General features: G+C 30.2%; 2 protein-coding genes across 3 annotated transcripts; one reads left to right on the top strand and one right to left on the bottom strand.

The window, feature by feature from the left end:
* Positions 1-11,614: 11,614 nt before the first annotated feature.
* LOC135589089 (uncharacterized) lies at positions 11,615-14,512 on the bottom strand. Its single transcript, XM_065081395.1, has 7 exons — positions 14,300-14,512; positions 14,170-14,209; positions 13,918-13,988; positions 13,571-13,665; positions 12,477-12,544; positions 12,257-12,367; positions 11,615-12,005 (listed from the first exon to the last, which is right to left on the bottom strand). Exons 1-7 carry the CDS (start codon positions 14,481-14,483, stop codon positions 11,864-11,866), a joined length of 711 nt encoding a protein of 236 aa, XP_064937467.1. The 5' UTR covers positions 14,484-14,512; the 3' UTR covers positions 11,615-11,863.
* Positions 14,513-15,459: 947 nt separating this feature from the next.
* Positions 15,460-18,328, top strand: LOC135583995 (stress enhanced protein 1, chloroplastic-like). Of its 2 annotated transcripts, none has more exons than XM_065079552.1 (5): positions 15,460-15,618; positions 15,722-15,817; positions 16,068-16,246; positions 17,851-17,957; positions 18,075-18,328. In XM_065079552.1, exons 1-4 carry the CDS (start codon positions 15,555-15,557, stop codon positions 17,953-17,955), a joined length of 444 nt encoding a protein of 147 aa, XP_064935624.1. In that variant the 5' UTR covers positions 15,460-15,554; the 3' UTR covers positions 17,956-17,957; positions 18,075-18,328. The 2 variants fall into 2 exon arrangements, with proteins under 2 accessions (XP_064935624.1, XP_064935622.1); XM_065079550.1 differs by having other exon boundaries at positions 17,851-17,961.
* Positions 18,329-20,371: the final 2,043 nt, after the last annotated feature.

The raw sequence follows: 20,371 nt of genomic DNA, 5'->3' as shown, positions 1-20,371 counted from the left end.
CTCTAAGTGTTAGTAAAGTTTAAGAGAGAAGGTAGTGGGGGTGTAAAGGTTCTCTCCTGATCCTGTCAAAAGGAGAATAGAGTTGTAAGAATATAGTTAGTCTTCGCCTATTGAAGGAAGACCGCTAGTGGATGCCGGTGGCCTTGACGGAAGAGGAATTGGGAGTGGATGTAGGTCATGACGACCGAACCACTATAAAACTCAGTTTGCATTTCTATTTGTGAAATTTATCTTTACTGCAAATTGCCTTACTTGCTTTACTTTCTTATTACACTCTTCCGTACACTTTTAAGTTAAACTCACTTTGTCGAAATGATTTTATCGAACGAGATTTTTGAACCGACGTTGTTTTTATCCGCTGCACTAATACACCCCCTAGTGCTGACTCAATCCTAATAGTTGGTATCAGAGCTACGTTCTTTCTCCTTTGATTTAACACCCAAGAGAAATGACTCTTTTTGGATTTCAAGAGAGTGACTCCTTCATTCGTCCTCCTATATTCAATAGGACAGACTACATATATTAAAAAACTCGAATGAAAGTTTTCTTGCTTTCTTTATATTTGAATTTATGGAATATCGTTGAAAACAGATTTCAAAAGACTTCTCTTCCAATGAACGATTAGAATGATTTGGAGAAGAAGACTTTCTTTTTAAATGTTAAGGCTATGACTGTCTTGTTTTGCGCTTTAGATAAAAATAAGTTCAATCGAGTGTCTATTTGTGAAATGACTTTTGATATTTACAATACACTAGAAGTAACTTATGAAGGCGTGAATAGATTAAAAGAGTCTAGAATAAATCTTTTGATATATGGTTTTGAATTATTTCGAATGGAACCAAGTGAAACTATTGTTGATATGTACGCCCGTTTTATGGATGTCGTCAATAGTTTAAAGGTACTTGGTAAATCTTTTTCTAATCTTGAACTTGTAAACAAGATTCTAATATCTCTTTCTAAAAATTGAGATCCGAAAGTAACCGTAATACAAGAAGCGAAGGATTTGAATTATTTTTTACTTAATGAACTTATTGGGTTTTTGATGACCTATGAAATGACTTGTATTAAACATGATAAATATGAGAACTACCTTCCAAAAAATAAGAAGGATTTGGTACTTCGAACAATAGAAGACCACTTGAGTGATAACTTAAGTGATGATGATGACGACCTTAAATTTTTCACAATAAAACTTAAAATGTTCTTAAAACACAAATCAAAAAGTAAAAATAAACTTAAAATAAAAGAAGCTGCCAAAGAAGAATAAAGTATTCAATGTGGCTTAGGACGAATTGAGCTCATCCGATGACGAGAAGCAAACCAACAAAGACAAGGTGGCGAACTATGCCTTAATGACTTTCGACGACGAGGTAACCAAAACCCCAGTTTACTTTGAAATTACTTGATGCATTTCATGAGTTATTTTTAAATTAGTTTAGAAAAATTATATATATAATTAAAATTTTGAGCATGAAAATTACATGTTAACTCCTAGCACTAAGCATGAAAAGTTGAATTTATTTGAAAAGAAAAATACATAACTACAATAAACAAAATAATTTTGATTGAAAATGCTTTATGAATGATGAAATCAATTTTGATGATTTAATGATGTATAACGATGTAATGATTTAATGAAAATATTAAAAGATTTGATATCATGCTTGATGATTTTATTATATGCATGAGATTTTAAAGTTCTACATAATGATTTTTATGATTTATTGACTTTAATGATTTTTGTGATAAATATTACACTTTCATTTTAAACAATGAATTATGTTTTGATTTGGTAGAAAAAGGGACAAGGACATGCTCGTATGAAATCAATCACATGAATTGAAACAACTAAAAAAGGAATGTATTTTAAAATTTTCTCTATCTTATCAATTTTTAAATAAGAAATTAATAAATCTATTTATGTCATTTGAATCTCTTGAAAGTGATTTTGATGATTTGATGATTATGGAAGAGTTTTATCTAATCATGATTTTTATCTTAATTTCTTGATATTTATAATTTGAAAATTATTCTATATGAATCGAGATCTTTTATCCTTGATATTTCTTTTTACTATCTATTATCCAAATGAATCATGACCGGTATCATTGCTATGTTTCTTTTTGTCGTTTACTAAAGAAGAAAATTTTTCTAAATGAGTCATGATTTTTTAGAATTATATTTTTTTATGATTTATAATGAATCGAGAGATATTATACATGAATTGATATCCTTTATGTGTTCTCTCATGACTCCTTTTGTGATAGGAATGTCTTTATCTATATTATGATCTTGAATTCTCGATATTGATACTTGAAATCTTTCTATGAATCAAGATTTTGTTTTTGAACTCCCATGATTCTTTTTTTTTTTTTTTGCTATTTACTATGATTCTTCTTTTTGCTATTTGAGTCATCCAAAAAAGAATCATAATTTTTCTCTTGATTTTTTTATATTCATAATTTAAAATTTAGTTTATGACTCTCTTATATTCATGAAGTGTATATCTCATCACCCAATTAATTTTTATTGATATTCTTCATGTGATGATATGAAATTAAGTATGAAATACTTATGATATTATGTTGATGCATACAAATGAGAAGTCATGATCATGCATGATAGGATATGATGTAATTTGACATTTTGATACCATCATGATTTGAAATATTTATGATTTGTATATCTCATGATATGATATGATTGAATCATTGTTGTAAAAGAAAAAGAAAAATGTTAGCTTGCACATTGCAAAAGAGAACAAAAAAAAAGTGCTTGAATGATAAACTTAAATCTCCCAAATACATAAACTCTTCTTATAAATTTTTCATATCATGATTTTGATTTCTTGATTTTTATGAGTTGAGTGCTCTTTTTAAATCAAGATTGTTTCCTACCATTCTTTCTATTTACAAAAGAAGAAATTTGTCAAAAATGATATATGACCTTTTGACATTCATGACTTGATTTTTTATTAAAATATTAATGTAAATTCATCCTTGATATTTATCTTTATCATGATATAAAAATTGACGTAAAGGGAAAAGATTTACAACATTGTATTCTTCCCTTCTATTTGACAATGACAAAGGGGAGCAAAACTTGCTAACTTGCTCATCTCAAAAGAGAAACAAGAAGCGCTATCTTGTAAATCTCAAGAGAAGAAATGTTTGCTAAGTTACACATTTCAAGAAGATGCAAAAACAAAAATAGGCTATCTTGCATATCTCAAAAGATGTAAAATTTTTCTAACTTTCATATGTGTAAACTTTGCTAGCTTGCATGCTCTAAAATGATATAAAATTTGCTAGCTTGCATGTTCTAATATGATGTAATACTTGCTAAATTTGCTAACTTACAAATTGCAAAGAGAAAAACTTGCTAGGAAGCAAAATTGCTAGCTTGCAATTTTCAAAAGAGAAGAAAGAACTTACTATCTTGAACAACACCAAGAATTGCTAGCTTGCAATCTTAAGAGAAGCAAAAGATCTTGCCTATCTCAAGAAGTAAAATTTGCAAACTTGCATAACTCAAAATTGTTGCTAGCTTGTATGTTGTAAAATTTATATATCTCTAAAACTTGATAGTTGCATTTCTCTTTTTTGTTTCTGACAAAGGGGGAGAAGGTATGATGATGATCATGTATAGAATGATATATTGAAATTTGGATTATGCATGATTTTATGATGATATGTTGTTTGGATTTTTGAATTCAAGAGTTCTATTAATATGACATATTGATAGGGGGAGTTTAGTTTAAACTTCATCATCAATTACTTGTTATCATAAAAAAAAGGGGAGATTGTTGAATCTCGGATTTTGATGAAAAAATCAATTAATGTGTTTATGATCTAATCTACGTTTTGAGTGACGTAGAAAGCTTCGATCAGGGAGAGACAATTAAAGCAGGAAGAATCATGTTAGGTCGAAGTGGAACATGTCAGAAGATTGGACGTCGAGCCGGAGGATCGATCGATGTGTCGGTAGAAGGCTTCGGGCTATGGGTTCGGGTATCGGGCCAAGAAGAGTAGAAATTACGCTAAGAAAATTGGAGTTGCAGAGGTCAACTGGCCGATTGGGCAATAAGCTGCAAGAGAGGACGATGCGCCGAAGAATCGGACGAAGCGTCGAACAACATTTGATTCAAGCTTTATAATAATTGTATAGATCAAAGTAAGTTTTAGGTATAATTAGGTTGGAATTAGGCCAACTCAATTAGGGGTCAGTTGGGCCCAAGTTTGGACTGTGTTAGGCCAAGTGAAAGGCATAAACAGTGATCCAAACTAGTGAAACTGTCGGTGGCACAGTCTCCGAGACTATGTCAGACTGGGTGGTGGTACCGCCCATTGTTAGTGATGTAAGCGGTGGTACCACCCAGCATTGGTGGTGGTACCGCTAGTACCATGAAAACCGGGGATAAGATACTTTTATGCTCTAAGTTTGAATCCACTTGAGGCCTATAAATGCCCTTCTCATCTCTGGTTAACATACATAAGAATTGAGACAAAAAAAAGAAGAAAACGCTGTTGTAATCTTGTGAGAACTCCTCTCAAACTCCAAGTGTTAGTAAAGTTTAAGAGAGGAGGTAGTGAGGGTGTAAAGGTTCTCTCTTGAGCCTATCAAAAGAAGAATAGAGTTGTAAGAAGGTAGTTGGTCTTTGCCTATTGAAGGAATACCACTAGAGGATGCTAGTGGCCTCGACGGAAGAGGAATCGCGAATGGATGTAGGTCACGACGACAGAACCACTATAAAACTTGGTTTACATTTCTATTTGTGCAATTTACCTTCACTGCAAATTATCTTACTTTCTTTACTTTCTCATTACACTCTTCCATACGCTTTCAAATTAAATTCATATTGTTGAAACGAGATTTTTGAACCGACGTCGTTTTTATCCGTTGCACTAATTCACCCCCCTCCCCCCCCCCTTAGTGCCGACTCGAATCTAACAATAATATCTTTGTATAGATATTTCAAGATAATTCAAAAAAACTTTAAAATCAAACATATTGCAACTAGAAGTTATAATATAAAAGTACAATATAAAGCTCGAAACTAACCGTTTTAAAATTATTAAGTTTTATAAAAATCATAAATATAGCGTATTAATATTAAAGAAGTATTACAAGAAATATAATAGTTCTTTTATTGTAAATCAAATCAAAGATCATAAATATTAATTATACTCCAAAGATGATTATTAACAATATTTAAAAAAAGTTTGAAGTTATTGTATCATACAAAAAGGATTATTTTGCATGGGAGATTGCATTTGATAAGGTTTCATGGTGACTATGAAACTTATGTTTAAATGATAATTTTATCATAAAATTATTTTTTAAAAAATATTTTGAACTTTTAGAGCTTGCCTTTAAAGTTTTAGATTATAGATGCAACCTGTGTTTGGTATTAATACTACATATCTATCAAAAAATATATCCTAGTACTTTGATGTTTGCTATAACTACTGATAATTATAATAACTTATTTCCAATTATATTTGTTGTGATAGATATTGAATGTAGAGATTCATGAGAGTGGTTTTTGCATCAATTGAGAATATATATTATAGGATATAAAAATTTGACCATTATTGGTGATCAAAATCTTAAAAAATCTAAAAAAAATTTAGTTGTGAAGGAGATCATTGCATTTCATGGTTATTACATGGTTTATTTATCAAAAAATCTTATCACCAATGTTCAAGATAGAGAGATTATAAAGTTATTTTCAGTTGTTATTAAAGCCCATACTATGTACAAGTTTCACAAATGTATGCAAAAGTTGAAAAAAAATCACATAAATAGTTTCTTATAAATATTTGAAATTAATAAGGAGAAATGAGTTTCTGTATTTTTCCCTACCCATCATTATATAATATTGACAACAAAAATATTAAAAAATATAAATTCATTACTCAAGGATATTTGTGGCTTACCTATTACATTTATAGTTGAAATGATAATAACAAAAGTTACTAAATGATTTTATATTTATCGTGAAATGATTATTAATTTAAAATAAATTATGACAAGTATTATAGAGGATTAACTTGCCAAGGCAAATGACAAACATCGATACTATAATATCTTTCCACATATTCATACTGAATTAGACATCCTTTAAAACGGTTGTAGTAGATTTGGAAAAATGAAATTGTTCATGTCGGTGTTTTGATGTTTTTGGGAATTGATTGTTCTCGTGTAATAGTTGCTATTAGATATGAGTGTTAATCCATATTTATTTTGTGAAGAATTTTATAACATTGACACTATAAAAAAGATCTACAACAATAAAATTTTTCGTATAAGAAGTAAATAGTATTGGATATAATGAGAATATGATCATATCGTATTACATCCGAGAAGCATGGTATAGACTGATAGAAGAAATAAAGCAAGAATTAAATTAATAAATAATAATTTAAAAAAAATAAATGTCCAAGGTACCAATAATTTGGACATAATAATCAATTATGTGAATTCTCACTTGTATCACAATAGTTATACGCAATGATAATTATAATGGAAGTTTGGTTAGTTAGAATTGTAATATATGAATACAAAGGTTTTGGGATCAAATCTAAATCAAATTCTGAAAATTAAATATGTCGATAGACTATTGTAATTGTTTGGTGGAAATAGGAAATATGAAAACATGGTATGGATTCATCATGTTTTGGTAAAAATAAGAAAAATATGGACAAAATAGAAATAACATCAAACTAACAGATTCTGGCTAAATAAAAAAAATATAACATATAAAATTTTAAATTAAAAAATTTATGATAAAGGTCCATCTAGTTTCAACTGAAAGCTTTTACAAAAAATTCATAGCATTTAGACTTTTTTTTTAGGTTGATACTCTGATTTTTTAGGTTCAACCAAAATAAAAGCATTGCATATCAAGAGTTATTTTTTTACCAAATTTTCACTATAGGTTTGAGATATATTTAGAATAAAAAATATCAAAAAATATTTCATGGATTCATCCTGTTTTGATGGAAATAAAAAAAGATAAAATAAAAAAATTAAATTATTTAAAGTTTAAATTAATTATAAAATATCAAAAAATCTCTAAATTAGAAAATTATGATAGTGGTCCATTTGGTTTCAACTGAAAGTTTTTCTAAAACTTTCATAGAATTTAAAATTTCTAAAAATTTAAAATATTACTAATTTTTTTTATATCCAACCAAAATCAAGATATCCAATATCATGAGTTGATTTTTCTAGACCAAATTTATAACATAACTTTGGGATATATTTAAAAGCTCAGATGTTAAAAAATATTATATGGATACATCATGTTTTGGTGAAAATATAAAAAAGATTGAGAAAATAGGAAAACACTAAGCTGTTTAGATTTTGAATTAATAAAAAAATATTAAAAATTCTCTAAATTAGAACATTTATTATAAATGTTCTGCTTTCAACCGAAAGCTTTTCTAAAAATTTCATAGTATTTGAAATAGCCCTTGAGGTCGATTTTTTTACGTTCAACCAAACCCATGGTATCGTATTTTATATCATGAGTTGATTTTTTTGGATCAAATTTAGGGACATATTTAAAAGTTAAAATACAAAAAAATTATTCCATGAATCTGTCATGTTTTGGTGGAACTAGAAAAAAGATAGAGAAAATTAAAAAAAAAAACCACTTAGTTTTTGAAAAATTAAAAATATCAAAAAATCTCTAAATTAAAAAAAATTGTTATAATTTTATACAATGTTTTTGCCCTATTCTTAAAGGGTATTATTCATATCATTTTAAAAGACAAGGATACTAATTGAGAATTTTTCAATTGCTCTATTAGAGAAAATCAAAGATAGCAATTTTTTTTTCAAGAATTCACCCATTAATCTTTCAAGAATTTTTTTTATTTTTGAATTTTTTTTCTTTATTTTTTACTATATATTTTTAAAAATTATTTATTTATTTATTAAATAGCGTGAATTATCGTAGAGCATCTTTAGTTTTAAAAAATTCGCGCAAAGTGTTCCAATTCCAAAAATTTGTACAGAGAGCCATAAATTATTAAAATGATAAAAGTAACCCTCCAATAACATTTATCTTTTCTCTCCTTAAAAACTATTATTTGCTCTCAAACGAACTCAATTCAATCATCTAAAAACTTCAATCGGTTCAAAAAAATTATGCTAAAAATAATAAATAAATATTTAAAAATGATAAAATTAAAAATAATTTATCTAACTATAAAGTCAAAAGTAATATAATAATAATAATAATATTTATATAGTTTAAAATTAAATTTTAAAAATTAAAACATGAAAATAAATTCAAAAGGACTATTATTTTTTTATTTTAAAGTTTTTTTTAAATAGTTTACTAATTTTGAACCTTAAAAGGTTAAATTTATACAGAAAATGTCAAAAAAATATAGAGTCTTACCCTATTAGTGAATTATTATTATTATTATTACTATTATATTATTCAAAATAGTAAATAAATATATTAAAATATATCAAATCATAAAAAGTAATAAAAAATATAATCAATAAATTTAAAAGGTAACTATAAAGTAAAGTAATAAAATAATAAGTTTGTGAACCAAATTTTTATAATAAGTTTTTCACCTATTTAAAAGATCAAATATTAAAAACCATTACTTGGATATGTCATATTTTTATGGTAAGTAAAATTTTAAAAAAGGAAAATTTTAAACTATTCAGATGCTTAAAATATCAATAAATAATAAAATAGGAAATGTGCCATGAATGTCAATCTGGTGTCACATGAAGGTTTTATAAAAAATTCATAGCATTTTGAACAATCCTCGTATCAAATACACTATATTTTAATTTTATTAAGTTAAAAAAAATCTAAATTAGAAAAAATATGATAGATGTCCATCTGACTCTAATTTAAAGCCTCTCTAAAAATTTTAGAGTATTTGAATCGGTCATTATATGTGATACACTAATAATTGATTTAATCAAAAATAATATATCAGATATCAGAGCTTAATTTTTTTAGACCAAATTTGTATCATAGGTTGTCTATCTATTTAAAATCCCAAATGTTAAAAAATATTATATGGATCCATCATGTTTTGGTAAAAATAAAAAAGGTAAAATAGGAAAACTATAGACTACTCAATAAATAAAAATATTAAAAAAATGTCTAAATTAGAAAACAGATAATGAATGTCCATCTGAGTCCAAATCAAAGCTTTCATAAAAATTTTAGAACATTTTGACTAGTTCTTATATGTGATATACCTTTAAAATAGTGTATCCTATACCAAGAGTTCAATTTTTTAGACCAAATTTTTATCATAATTTGTCATATATTTATTTAGAAGCTCAAATATTGAAAAATATTGCATGGATCCAACATGTTTTGGAGGAAATAAAAAATGGAGAAAATAGGAAAACTACAAACTGTTTAGATTTTGAATAAATAAAAAACAAAAAAAATTCTCTAAAATAAAAAATTAATGATATATGTCCATATAAGTTCAATTCAAACTTTTTATAAAAATTCTAGAGCATTTGAATCCATCATTGTATGCTATATACTATTTTTTTATTTAACCATAAAAACGATATATCATATTTTAGAGCTTAATATTTTTGGACCAAAATTTTAACATGGGTTGTTCATATATTTAAAATCTTAAATGTCAAAAAATATTGTATGGATCCAGCTTATTTTGATGGAAATGAAAAAACATAGGGAAAATAAAAAATACAAATTATTTAAATTTGAATAAATAAAAAATTTAAATTAGAAAAAAAAAAGTGATAGACGTACATCTGGTTGTAATACAATGGTTTTCTAAAAATTTCAAAGTATTTAGATCCGTTCTTATATGCAACACACTATTTTTTGGTTTGACCCAAAAAATAGTGTATCGGATATCATGGCTTAATTTTTTTAGACTAAATTCTTATCGTAGGTTGTTCATCTATTTAAAAGCTCAAATATAAAAAAATATTGTAGGGATCCATCATATTTTGGAGGAAATAAAAAAAATAGAGAAAGTAAAAAAATTATATATTATGTAGATTCTAAATAAATAAAAAAAATATTGATAAAAATATCTAAAATAGAATATCAGTGTTAGATATCCATATGGGTCTAATTCAAACATTTCATGAAAATTTTAGAGCATTTAGACTGGTCCTTGTATGCAATATATTATTTTTAATTTGACCATAAAAATAGTATATTATATTTCAAGGCTTAATATTTTTGGACTAAATTTTTACCATAGATTGTCCATATATTTAGGAGCTCAAATATTAAAAAATATTGCATGGATCCAATATATTTCGGTGGAAATGAAAAAAAATCATAAAGAGTTCAAATTTTGAATAAATTAGAACAATATCAAAAAATTATAAATTAAAAAAATGATAGATGTTCATCTGGTTCCAATATAATATTTTTAAAAAAAATTTAAAGCATTCGGATCACTCGTTGTTTGTGATGTACTATTTTTTATTTGACCCCAAAAATAGTATATCGGATATCAAGGCTTAATTTTTTTGGACCAAATTTTTCCCATAGGGTTGTTCATCTATTTAGAAGCTCAAATATCAAATAATATTCTATAGATCCATCATGTTTTGTTGGAAATAAAAATAGAGAAAATAAAAAAACATAAATTATTCATATTCTGAATAAATAAAAATGTTAAAAATTCTATAAAATAAAAAAAATGATATATGTCTATCTAGGCCCAATTCAAATATTTAATTTATATTTTTAAATTTATTTATTATACTTTTTTGTTTTTATTATATAAATTTAACTTTTTAAGGTCCAAAATTAGTAAATAAACTATTTTTAAAACTTAAAATAAAAAATAATGGTGTTATAGAACTTTCAAAATTATTTTTACGTATCTTAAACGGTTTTTAAAAGTTTATATTGTTTTAATATATATTATTATATTACTCTTTACTTTATAGTTATATAATTTAGTTTTAATTTTTTTATTTTTATTTTATAATAATTTAATATATTTATATATTATTTTAAATAATATAAATTGATATATCAAAAAATTATTTAATATAATTTATTTTGAACTTGTTCAAGTTTTTGATCAGTTGAATCTGTTTAATTGTATGAGTTTGTTTAATAAAAAGGTGAAAAGAGAATATTCAACTTTTAATGGGAGAGAAGATAACCAGTTTTAAGGAAAAAAGATAAAAGTTGTTGGAGAGTTATTTTGTCATTTTGAAAAGTTAGAGCTCTATGTGGCAATTTCTTAAAACTAATTTTTTTTTTTAGAATTCACCCTATTAAATATGTATGCATGTGTTATAAATTATATATTTTATAATTCACGAATCTAAAAGTAAAGGATGTGATGATATTTTATACTAATTATCTTTAAGTCATAGTCAACAGAAGTTTAAGTTTAATATGATTATTTCATACATTGATTATCTGGTTAGGTACAATATATCCTTAAATCACATATATATATATATATATATATATATATATATATATATATATATATATATATATATATATGTATGTATATATATATATATATATGTATATGTATATGTATATATATATGTATATGTATATATGTATATGTATATGTATATATAAGGAAAGCTTAGTCAATTACAAAACAAAGAATGTCTACCATGCCAACACAACATTCACACACACTTTATAATTGGGTACACTAATCCCAAACATATCAGTGTATATAACTAAGCATGCATTAGCAATGAGAATGATATGTTGGAGGAATGCTCATTTACAGATGTTTTGTTGGTGATGTGGATAGAAACCTGATCATTTGGTCACTCTATAAAGCAAATGCTTCCTTTGAAGAAAATGGAACACAGTAGAGGAGGCTTATGTCACTCAAAGAAGGGCTTCCAGGTTTTTCACCTCCGGGTCCAAATCCTCAGGTGGACCTTCATCATTCTGGTAACCTGGAATCCTATAAGCCTCTGCAATGGCCTTTCCTTTATCCAGCACCTTGGATGGAACAGTTTGCAATAGGCTGCAAGAAGAAATCAACCTTTTTGTCAGATTATAAATCCATTTTCTGTAAATAGCTGTTCATTCTTTTCTTAACTTTTTCATGCTTCACGATTGGGGGTTGGACTATAATCAGTAGAAGAGGTGGTCATGCTATTAACAAGTAGACAAATTGTTCCATGGATCAAGTCATGAGCCACAAAATTTGGATGATGGGAGAATCTTACTACAAGATTGGGATCCTGTTGCTCATCAAAGGGAAATTTTCAGTACCTGTCCAAGGCTCCCAAAACGGTATCGAGTTTGCTCTTCATGGATTCTACTGAAGCTGTTGGATTATTTCTTATTGCTTGCAGCAACAGTGAGTCAAGATCCTCCAAGCCCCTGAAAGTGAAGAGAATCAGTGAAAGGAACAACTACCTCGATGGCCGAGAAGTTCCAAGGACAGCTGAATTTTGATCAATTAGATGTTGTGAAGGCCAATCTAACTAACCTTAGGCATTGCTCAACAGCATCAGAAGCTGCTTTTCCATTGCCATCCTCAGCTGCATATTGTGCCACCTATAATTCCCAAGATAATATTCAAAGCTAGAAGGAATTCAGGTCATGTGAGAACTGCCACATACAAGAAACACAAAAACACTTTCAGATGGATTTCTTTTATTGTCCAGTTAAATAGACTATATAATTAGCAGGAAACTACATACTATCTGCAATCAGAAGGATCAGACCTAGTTGTCCTCTTGGACAATCATCTCATCTTGGACTATCAATAGTAAAAAAAAAAAACTTTAACACTGCATTTTTATGAATTCTTTCTTTTCTTGTTTGACCAATGTGTAGAAACCAAATCATTTGACTTGTTCATCCTCCTTGAAGCTTTATAGCAGATAATTACATTGTATTAGGACATATTTAGCATCATTCACTTCATGATACTTGTAAAAATAGAAACCAATTAATTTAACTTTTTTTTTAGTTTTACATGTTTCACAGCCATAACTCAATTGTTTCTCTTTTAACAAATAATAGAAACAAAAAGTGTGGTGAGCTTGACATGAGGAAGAAAAAGAATGAAGGATAGGTAGGGGAATGATGCAGGGGAGAAGACAAATCTCATAATCATGAAAAAGTGAATGTTCTTATGATAAACAATGGATGGCTTTATATATGATCTGCTCTTTATTTTTTATTTTTTAATTGTTATTGTTCCAAATATATATATATATATATATATATATATTTATTTATTTAAATGCTGTGATCACTGCCCTAAGATACTCTCCAAGTGAAATTCCGGATGAAAACAAAGCACCTTTTTTATTGTTAGATCTTTCATGTTACAATCATGCAAGTTTTTACTCAACAATCTCCACTTTATATGTACCAAACAGATATGGATTAAAAATGGCATAAATCATGAACACTTGATTAAAAGAATCACATTTAATTTCACAAAAGTATCAAATATAAGAAAATAAAGAAAATAAACTACTTAACATGACCGCCGGTCTTGAAAACTGTAGCACTATTTATCAACACAATAAAGTTATCAGTGACTAAGGTGAAAATATTACGACCACTTACTGCTCTAATATTCAAGCGTAGAGATCCTGCTGGACCAGAGCGCAACATAAATCTACTCATATCATAATTTGGCTGCTTTGTATCCAAAGATTTCTCTGTTCAAATAATGGAAGAGTAAGAAAATATACAAACAAGATATAATTTGGCAATTCACTTTCCAACTACACAAAAGAAATAACCAAAATTCTGATTGAACAAAAAATATTGCCTGAAAACATTACTGTTATCTCTGAAGGTCATATAGTCACAGGGAGAGGAATCTTGCATTTTGATCCAACCAACACAACTATATCCACAGAACAGAATAACATTAAGAGAATTAGCAACGGAGGATTTGCAGACATTACCCAAGTCCTCAAATTGCGCTCGACTCAGGAGAACAGCGGGTATATACGCCTCTAATGGATCCAATTTCTTCCTATTATCGTTTCCGAAAGAATAAAAACTAATAATTAGAGCAAAGAAACGAATTTTTTGTAACAATTTCCCATTCTGAGGGGAATAAATCTGATACTGATTCAAGAATGATGAAGACCTAATGAAAAAAATGCTTCGCCATCCAATCCATACGCGAATTATCTTGGAAGGGATGAGCTTACCGCTTCACGTACTTATCAAAGAGGTTGACCGCATCAGCACCTGCGATGAAACAAAGGGAGGAGAAGATTAGCAGTATTTGGGCTCGAATAAAGCGGCGGGGTTAGGAGAAGGATGGGGAAGTGGGCGCACCGTCGGGATGGGCGGAGGAGCCGCAGAGGAGAGAGAGAAGGGCGATGGAGGCGGTCCGCCTCGTGGCCGACGGCGGCGATGACGAAGACGCGACGCACCGCCCCCTTCGTATGGTGGCGGAGGACGAGAGGTGCGCCGCCCCGTGGGGTACGATGGAGGAAGCGGTCAGCACAGTGGATGCCATGGCGCAGAGGACCCAACAGACGGGATGAAGAAGGCCTAATCCTCCCGCCTTTTGATGACGCCGTTATTTTCCTTGCCGATATATCGATTAGTGAAAATAACGGCCGTTATTTACAGTCGACTAGTCTGTTATATTTACTTTTTCCTAATTTTGATTTTGAAGCAAAATAAAAAAGGCCCAAAAAACTGATTTCTGCATACTATTAAATTTTTTATATTATAAAATATGATGAAAATATTATTTAAATAATAATAGTAAAATCCATACTTCAATTAGATCGAAATATATAATATGAATAAAAATTATATATATAATCTTTAAAAAACTCCAGAGGTACATAAACATTCCTCTCATGTAATCGTCTAATTGGAAACCATCTAAATAATCTTCAATGAGTCTGATAGTGATGAGACTTTGAAAATGAGATGAATATCTTTATTTTCTTCTTCCTTTATTTTTCTCATAATTTATTTCTTTTTTTTTTAATTTTCCTACCATCTCCATCAGTTGTGAAAGAGGTTTATTTATGAGCTCTCCGACCAATTCTGTTATTTTTTTTGCAAAAATATGATAAATTTATAGAAAAAATTGAAAAATAAGAAATGAGATGAAACGGGAAGTTCTTTATTCATTTCATTTGGTGTCAAAACTTTCTTCACGATCGTATATGGTTGGGTATAACGTTGGATGTATAAGGTGGGGCCCACGAATACAGTTAGGATAATGCTTACGTGTCTTCGGTATTTTCTAATTTTATATTTAATTTTTATTCATATCGTATATATTTGTTATAATCGGAGCATTTGATTTTTGTGCTATTGTTCAAATGGATATCAAAAGAATAAGATTTATTTTTAGCTCAAAACGGTTTCTTAGGTGCCCGTTGAACTTGTAGCGGATCGGACACAACATGAATATAACACCAGATATAATTCCGAAACGAAACAAACTCAGCGGTCTTTGAGTGGTGGAGAAACGAGGATGACAAGATAAAACCGGAACAAAGAGACCGCGTTCCGCCGCAGATAGCTAAGCGTTCGAGGTGTTTGAGTAGCTGCGGCTCCCGTTCTGATGGCCGCCGCCGCCGTCCAATCTCTCCTCGTGGCCTCCTCTCCGCCCTGCCTCTTGCCACCATGTCACCTACTCTCTCTCTCTCTCTCTCTTCTTGTTCTCCGCCCTTCTCGACTGTTCCAATGTGGTACTGAAGGGATTTAACGCGACCCGTTTTCGTTCTGCAGGTGCCGCTGCTGCCTCCAGACCTCGTGCACTGCATCGGTCGCCCTCCTCCACCGACGCTTCCCGGCTCGTTTCTTCCTTCACGCGCGGCTCTCCCGGTGGTAGTCAACCCTTGGTTAAAAAAAATAATCGATTTTGCTTTGATTTCTCTGGTTTCGGGCGTTAGATAGGCCAAATTGGGTTCTGAATTTATGGTATGATTCTTATTAGGGTTCGACATGGGAGGCTAAATTAATATGATTCCGTCTTTTTTTATCTTATTTGCTGCTCTCAACCTTTCAACAACCAAGAATTGGCTCACTGATAACTTCTTGCTATTTCTAATGTTGCAAAGTATTTTACATGCAGTCTTTTCGGTGACATCTCAGAGAAAGAAAGTTAATCATCAAAGAACATCTGTTTCCATAAGGTGTGAGCAGGGAACAAAGGAGAGTAGCGGATTGGATGTGTGGTTGGGTCGCCTTGCTATGGTTGGGTTTGCAACAGCAATCACAGTCGAAATATCAACAGGGAAAGGACTTCTAGAGGTATGGATTCAAGACTGATCTAAAATACTTTTATGTCTAATACAATCTGTGCTCTGGGGATCAGCACACATTAAAGCATACGATGGCTCAGGTCAAACACCCTTCCAAAGAAAAGAGGACATTATTGACATATCAAAATTTGCCAACCAATTGGCACACCTATTTCCTTCCCTGTAAATCTGGATCGATTTGTATTCAGACAAGGACTCCTATAAATATGGTCTAAAATATTGAGTTATGCAAGATATCATGTGTAAATTGCTACAGTTATCATGTGGTAGTAATTCATGTGCTAGTATTGTAGCACTGTACTAGGCCCCTAAGTGATGTTCTATATCAATTGTTGCACATTATATATATACTTCCCTGTGATAGTTTAAATTTCTTTGGATGAGGTAGTCTTGAAATTTCACATTTGGTAATTTGATGTATCAGGCAACAGCTTATGTATCATGCAACGACTTTTTTATCCTGAATAATTTATTGTTGCTTTAGTTCTTGTAATATTTGAATATAAATTATTGAGGTGTTTTCATATGTTTTCTATTGCTTATTTGTCCAAGACAAATTTGGAATGTAGAAAAGAATTATGTTTATCTAAGATGATTGAATGTGTATACTTGGTCATCTTGTATCAATAAATCTGATTAAGACCTTATAGAAGATTTGTAGATACTTATCCTCCAACTTCACCGTACTTGAACTTAGGGGGTTAGAAACATTCACTTAAAAAAGTCCTAACAATTGATTTAGTCTTAAAAAATGGAAAATTAAGTATAACCATTTAAATAATTATTATTTAGTGACTGTCATCATTCCTTGACATTAGAATACTATTCATCATCATTTTTCACATGTAATTTTTTTTCAACATCTTTTTAACGATTGTCGTCATGCAAAGAGCATGTGGAAAAAGACAGATAGTGTCAAGAAGGAACTAAGGAAGAAAAACAAGTTGGTTTTTCAGTTTAAGTTTCGGTCCTTTTTTAATAATGATATATGGAGCTAATTACAAATAAGGTTCCACTTGATGTTGGTTCAGGTTCTGAGTCCTGAAATAGGGTCTGCAGTAATTGAAGCCTGCATATTCCTTGGCAGACCATGTAATTTCTCGTGCATCTGGTTTGGTGTTGTTAATTGTTGCAAAGTAACATATCCAACGTATAAGTAGGAGTCTTAATCACTTTGGACATATTACTGCAGCATCAGGACAATATGCAGAGGCTATGACAGAGTTAATAGCATTTGTTGGAGATTAAGGACATTACGGTTAAGGGCTTAGTCTGTCAACGCTTTAGACATACTCAGGTTACCTTAACTTGGTCAGCGTAGTTTAGTACATAAAATCACAGGTGATCAGATTAAGTTTCTCTTATTCTTTTCATACTTGAATAATCCAAACATTTAGTTGAGTCAGCAACAAAACAACAGATGGTTAATTTGTCTAGTCTTGGCAAGAATGTGTGCATACTCTTCGTGACTTTGTCTAAACTTGAACTTATTGCTTCCTTTCAACTGATGCGCCTGGCATGCCAGAGCATCCCTTGTTGCAGTATCTAAATCTTGATGAATTCTAATAAATGATAACTATTTTTATTTTGCAGAACTTTGGGTTTTTGACACCATTGCCTACTTTAGCATTGGTTGTTACAGCACTAGTTGGAGTTCTTACAGCATTCTTCATCTTTCAGTCTGCCTCTCGAGATTAATCGTTTGTAGATTCTTTTTTCTTATCTTGTTTATATTGCATTGATATTCTTTTTATCCCTTGTTGCAGGATCTAAATCATGATGAATGCTAACAAATAATAATTATTTTTGGTCTGCAGAACTTTGGGTTTAAGACACCATTGCCTACTCTAGCATTGGTTGTTGCAGCAACAGTGGGCCTTCTTACAGCATTCTTCATCTTTCAGTCTGCCTTTCGAGATTAATTGTTGTAGATTATTTTCTCATTTCTTGTTTAAAGCGCATAGATATGCTTTCAAGCTGATGGATCATATTGCTTGAAGACAATACTATCATGTAAGCTGATGGTTGTCTTATCATGTAAGGTTTACTTGGCAACCTTCCTTTTCGTTGATATTTCTATTCACATTTAAGATATGTTTAAAATGTGGAGGGAACAACCAATCAACCATCATGGGAAGTGATGAATTGTGTACAGGAGGGAAGCACGAGTGCTAATTAGTGGCACGTTTTGCGACAACCTCCAAATCTTCCAGTGTTTGGTGAGACTCTTGGCCTACAGAACCTGGTCAAGTTTTGTGCTCCGAGGAGCATGTCATACCCTGTATTAGAGTTTTGAATTAATATAGTTCTTCCTCTTCAGAGTAAAAAATTGTGGGATGCTTGAGAGACTTGTTGCTGCCAATTTATGATTGCACTTTCTACTCCAAGAATTGCAGTTGAGACATAATTTTGAGGCATCTTTAAGGCTATGCTGGGAAAACTATTCTTTAGAGAAGGCTTCAGTGACAATGATCTGCCCAGCTTGATGTTGGTTCTGGCAGTACTGATGGAATATGAGCTTTTGTAGCTTTAGCAACATGGAAAAGCATCCTGTGGAGTGTGGAATAGGAGAAATGTTGATCCAACACTGTGAACATGCTCTGACCTGAGGAGAGGGATGACCAATTACATTGCCACTCAGGATGAATTTTATCTGAACATGAACCCAACTAATTATTTAGATATTTAAAATTAGAGGACTTACTTTTCTATTGAAGCCCATCTCTATTAAGGATTTTTTAAAGCTTGATTTGAACAGGTCAAATAGATGCAAATAACAGAAATTTTCTTAATTAAGTAGTTATGAATTTCATGAAATTGAATGTCATACCCTGTATATATGTATAAATGTATATATATATATATATATATATATATATATATATATATATATATATATATATATATTATTTATCTATATTATTAAAGACCTAAATTTCTGACTTAAGCCATTTTCAACCTGATCAAAGGATATCAAAATACAATCTAAATGAGGAAATGACACCACATCTAAAAGATTTGATCCATTGTAATACCTTTCCAGTGGCATGAATTGCATGCAGTCATCCACTCTGCTTGCTGTCACTGTACTCCCAAATGCATCTCTGCAGTACACTGATCAATGCTGCAGTACATGCAGCTTGTTTTATTCTCCTGTACTATACTTTTTCCAGTACATGTCACCATATTTTGGATAGCAACTTGACATTCTGGGCCCCAACATGTGGCCCCACTGTGTCTACATCTGGTGCAAGTTGCTACATGTACTCTTCTCTTACACAGTTACACTCCTTTCTTGTGTTGGGATGTCAAATTTTATATTAGCAAGGGGGAGATAATATTAAGTTTAAGATCAAATTATCCCAATACAATATATTAGTTTTGACTTAAATATATATATTCAATACATAAAACTTTTACTAATATAATATTTAAAAAAAATCAATGTACTCAGTCTTATCTTTAAGCCATCAAACTTTAATATCTCATACATATCACAAAGTAACATCTCATCATTCTATCTACTGTGTCTCTATTTGGTTCAACTTTTCAAGTGTTTGTGTGCATCTGTTTGTTGTCATCCACTTCTCTCACCAATTCATCAAACAATAAAAAGATCTATTACCAATTATCCCTGCAAATGTGCTAATTGGTTATCACATTTTGTGGAATCCTCGAATTCATCAAAACCTTTCTTGAATTAGTTAGTCTTCTTACACTCTTCTCTTTCTTCCATACAATCATAACTTGTATTGCTCTTCACTGCTTTCTCCTTACACTCTTCTTATATATATATATATAAATATATATTAACAGTGAGAAAAGTACCCTCTTTTCGTGGAAGAAGTATAGCTCACATGATAGTCATTATTATGTGTCATCATCCTTCCTTTGAAATGTGGATGGCAGTGGGTCACAATCAATGGAGTACCAACATAAAAGATATCCGTATCTTATCAATCAATCACAGTCAATGATGAACTCCTCCATTCATTCGATGGGGTTTCGTGTAAGCTAATGGCTTCCTGAATTGATCGATCGATTATGCATGATGCCCACAATATATATATTTTTTAGAGGTATTTTTCTATCCAATTGGTTGGACAAGTTTCTT

The sequence above is a fragment of the Musa acuminata genome, chromosome BXJ1-8 (genome assembly GCF_036884655.1).
Source record: "Musa acuminata AAA Group cultivar baxijiao chromosome BXJ1-8, Cavendish_Baxijiao_AAA, whole genome shotgun sequence".
In the NCBI taxonomy this organism is placed as follows: Eukaryota; Viridiplantae; Streptophyta; class Magnoliopsida; order Zingiberales; family Musaceae; genus Musa; species Musa acuminata.
This window is presented reverse-complemented; position numbering and strand designations above follow the sequence as displayed.

What these genes read in the sequence shown, in the direction of transcription:
- LOC135589089 (XM_065081395.1), bottom strand. Translation starts at nt 14,483, where the DNA reads ATGGCATCCACTGTGCTGACCGCTTCCTCCATCGTACCCCACGGGGCG. An exon ending in GCTGTTGAGCAATGCCTAAG is followed by an intron (nt 12,368 to 12,476) that starts GTTAGTTAGATT and finishes CTTCACTTTCAG; the next exon opens with GGGCTTGGAGGATCTTGACT. An exon ending in GTTTTGGGAGCCTTGGACAG is followed by an intron (nt 12,006 to 12,256) that starts GTACTGAAAATT and finishes TTCTTCTTGCAG; the next exon opens with CCTATTGCAAACTGTTCCAT.
- LOC135583995 (XM_065079552.1), top strand. Translation starts at nt 15,555, where the DNA reads ATGGCCGCCGCCGCCGTCCAATCTCTCCTCGTGGCCTCCTCTCCGCCC. An exon ending in GCCCTGCCTCTTGCCACCAT is followed by an intron (nt 15,619 to 15,721) that starts GTCACCTACTCT and finishes TTCGTTCTGCAG; the next exon opens with GTGCCGCTGCTGCCTCCAGA. An exon ending in CTTCACGCGCGGCTCTCCCG is followed by an intron (nt 15,818 to 16,067) that starts GTGGTAGTCAAC and finishes TTTTACATGCAG; the next exon opens with TCTTTTCGGTGACATCTCAG.